Source organism: Pyrus communis, chromosome 10 (genome assembly GCF_041283825.1).
Source record: "Pyrus communis isolate YQ-2024b chromosome 10, ASM4128382v1, whole genome shotgun sequence".
Lineage (NCBI taxonomy): Eukaryota > Viridiplantae > Streptophyta > Magnoliopsida > Rosales > Rosaceae > Pyrus > Pyrus communis.
Window position 1 is genome coordinate 5,802,643 of NC_142574.1, and position 3,833 is coordinate 5,806,475.

General features: G+C 32.7%; 1 protein-coding gene across 1 annotated transcript; it reads left to right on the forward strand.

Moving 5' to 3' along the window:
• Positions 1-224: 224 nt before the first annotated feature.
• LOC137727393 (protein SHI RELATED SEQUENCE 3) lies at positions 225-1,639 on the forward strand. The gene is made up of 2 exons (XM_068466260.2): positions 225-879; positions 1,147-1,639. Exons 1-2 carry the CDS (start codon positions 576-578, stop codon positions 1,530-1,532), a joined length of 690 nt encoding a protein of 229 aa, XP_068322361.2. The 5' UTR covers positions 225-575; the 3' UTR covers positions 1,533-1,639.
• The last annotated feature ends 2,194 nt before the right edge of the window (positions 1,640-3,833 follow it).

Here is a 3,833-nt window from a genome sequence, read left to right on the forward strand (position 1 = left end):
ATGAAAACAACAAAAAAAATAAATAACGGTGTGAGAATCAGCAAGAATGGTGGGCATAAACTTTTTCTCCTTTGTTAAATTCACAACAAGACAAAGACACACTTCCAAAACACAACCATGCTTTTGAATTATCATCAATGTTATCTTTAAAGTTTAAAGAAACACCGACCTTTTCCACATCTCTTAGATCTCTCTGTCTCTCTCTCTAGTATCTTTTTATTCTTGCAACTGCCAGGTAAGATCGACTTTGCTGAAAGACAATGAAGAGGGAGTGAGAACAAGAGTTTGCTTCAAAGCTAGAATTGATGGGGGCGTCAACTTGCATTACTTTTAATGGTGCAATTCTACTACTTTCCAACTATTGATCTCCTTTTGAACTACACAGCTCCTACTAATTGTCTACCACTTAACAAGCAAAAAAGCTGCTGGCCTCACACAACCCACAAACACAAATTAAACCCAAAACCCCCAAACACTCAGATTGAAAATCATCAAAACTATATATCGAAATTCCAATGATTGTATTCAATTAAGGGTTACAACTCTTAATTATAGATAGAGATGAAAAAATTAAGATGGTGAGGCAAGGAAGAGGAGGAAGAGAAGAAGAAATAATGGGTTCCAGATGCCAAGACTGTGGGAATCAATCAAAGAAGGAGTGTGTGTACATGAGATGCAGGACTTGCTGTAAGAGCAAAGGGTTTCACTGCCAAACTCACTTCAAAAGTACTTGGGTTCCTGTCTACAGAAGGCGCCACGCTCATCACCAACAGCTTCCTTCTACTGATCCACAGCACCCAACTCACCTTCATCAAGGGCACAACTACAACCCTAGGAGGACAGCAGCTGGGCACGTCATCATCAATCCCTCTTCATCTGGTACTTGTATTACTATTTAATTCATATATATAGATCATGATTTTTTCTTGAGGAGATTGACGAATGTGATCTCCGTGTACTAACCCTAATAGTGTTCTTTCCCTTTACTCTCACTAGCTAGTACTATCCCACTGTTTAGGAATATTGTAATTCTTTCTTCAGAGAAACACATCGATATAATTTTTCCTTGGTTCTTTGTATAAAATGAACATCAATTTTAATATAAATATTATTTTTCATCTTGCTAATATGGGTTGTGTATTTTAGGGCAAAATCAACATGTTAACAATTTTCCAGCAGAAGTGAATTCCATGGCCAATTTTCGCTGTGTTCGAGTGCGCTCCATGGAGGATACGGTCAATCAGCAGGCTTATCAGACAAGTATGGTAATCGGGGGGCATGTATTCAAAGGTATACTTTATGATCAAGGCCCTGATTACACTACTGCAACTGGCCAAAGTTCCAGCTCCCAGCATGTAATGAATAAGCAAACTAGTAATTTTATTAATGCTGCTGCTTCTGCTTCAAATATTACTGCTTCCACTTCATCAGCTGCTGCAGATCAAGAAGTGCCACATCATCATCAACTTCCTTCTTCATATCCGTTGATTCCTTTTAATGCTTTCATGCCTGGTACGCAATTTTTCCTTTAACCCAAAATAATGATGAGCCTTAACTAGGTTCTTTGTAATTGGTTCTTGTAATTAAAAAATAAGGATACATGATTAATTATGTAATAATAATAGTTTTCATACAATCATCCTAACCATTTTTATTTATACAGTAAAACCTCTATATATTCATAATGTTTGGTCACATCAATTTTAACTTTTTGGAGGTTATTACTTAACAGAGGTGTAGCTAAAAAGTTTAATTTTACTTGGTTTTTGTTAACTAAATTTGTACTGATACAAAGAACTACTAATGGAACACGTCAATTTCCAAGATGTAACATTGGAAAAAGAATGACACTCAATCTTAGAAATCTATTGCATATATGTATGATGTGGTTTCACCAAGAACTTGTCCATGTTGATGGGTATTACGTACCAGCAAGCTCAAAGGCGTGATATCAACTCTAAAAAATAAATTTGTCTCAAACAATTATAGAATTTTTTTTAGTTCATCTTAAACTTTTATTCGTGACATATCATATTTTTGTACTTACTGACAATAATTATTATATGGAGGCGAGTTTTCTTAATACAGGACTTGGAAAAATTATTACTTATTATAATGTTGTGTTTATTCCTATATATAACTAGTCCAAATGTTTTAAACTAAATTTGCAAACCAAATGATGTGGTTGTAGATGATTGGATTACTAATTAAGTGTTGATTAACACGCTTGTTTTTTTATTGATGATATATCATTTGGTTTGCAATTTGATTTAAAATATTTGGTCTCCCTAGCATTACCCGTATTATATATATATGTTCCACCAAATATTGGAGTGTAAATAATGAAGGAGACCAAAGATCAAATCCCGTCCTTATTAAGTTATATAAGTAGCAAGATACATGGTATGTGTCATTGTAGATTTATATACAGCACATTCATATATACCAAAGTAAGAAAGACATAAATTAAAAAAATGAAGAAGCTAGATGAGCTTTAAGTAATTAATTACATATACTTATGTTTGTTTCAAAATTCAATGTTTACATTATGTGATGATGTTCTCTGTGATATTCTCTCTGTGAAATGTTGTTGTATGTATATCTGCATACAGGAAAATTTTGAAATTTGTCTTCTTGCATAGTTTTTTATGGTTAATTCTCATCTTCAAGGTTAATATACTTGTAAAGTATAATTGTTTATGAACTTCGAAACCACTTTTCTCCAGCATTTCCGTTTCTTTGCCGGTTTGATGCAATGTCTGGAGCAGTGAAGCATGTTTTTGTTTTATAAAAATCTCAAGTACTTCGCATGTGCATCAAACTACATATATTTACACTTAACCGAAACATCCAAGAAAATGCATATATACAGAGACACGATCTCAGAGGCCTGAAGCAGTGAAGCAGCGACGCATGGCCCATATAGAATTAAAGGAATTGCTGCTCATCAAAAGCTGGTTTTGTTTATTTTAATAATTTGGATCGATATTATACAAAATTCGGAAACGTTAATTGTTATTCATTTTGCACATAATGTCTGTTATTTTTCTTGAAAAAAACATTTTTTTTTGCTAGAAAATAAAATTTATTTCTTGATAAAACATGTGTCTACAAGTTTCAATATCTCTATAAAGTTTTTAACAATATATATATATATATATATATATCTCTCTCTCTCTCTATAAAGTGCAGCACTAACATGCATACTTAATAATTATTCAAAGTGGGTATCATATAATTATATACTAATTTTTTTCACAGTTAGGGGAATCATAAGGTTTGGATATTTTATTATTAAAAGTACAAAAAAAAGACTCATATAATTGGAGCATCTTATTGTGAACTGAAACTTTAAGCACTAATTAATTAAACAAATCCCCATGCCTAATTTTTTTTTGAATCTTTTATGCTAAAAAGACATTCACACATTAATTATATACAGGAAAAGATATATATATATACACACTTCTAAATGCCACTAGCTCTGGAATATATCCTGGAAAAGGATAGAGACATTGCAGGAGTATAAACAATAAAAGTTATTTTTGATCATTGCATCGTAGTGTAGGAATCCATACTGGATTACTTGCCAATTGTAGTCCTATGAAATTGAAAAAGTTGGACAAAAGGCTTCAATTCGAAGACAAGTTTGGATGGAGGAAGGAGGGAAAAAAAAACAAATACATGCATGAGGTACGGCAATCTTTATAGCTTTCGATTAAAAGGGTTTGTAAAGAACAATGTTTGCCTACTCAAAGATGAGTAGGAACTCATACACAAAATTCTTTGTGTTCAAATCACAGAACTTTGTGCTTATGATCATAACTGTTCAT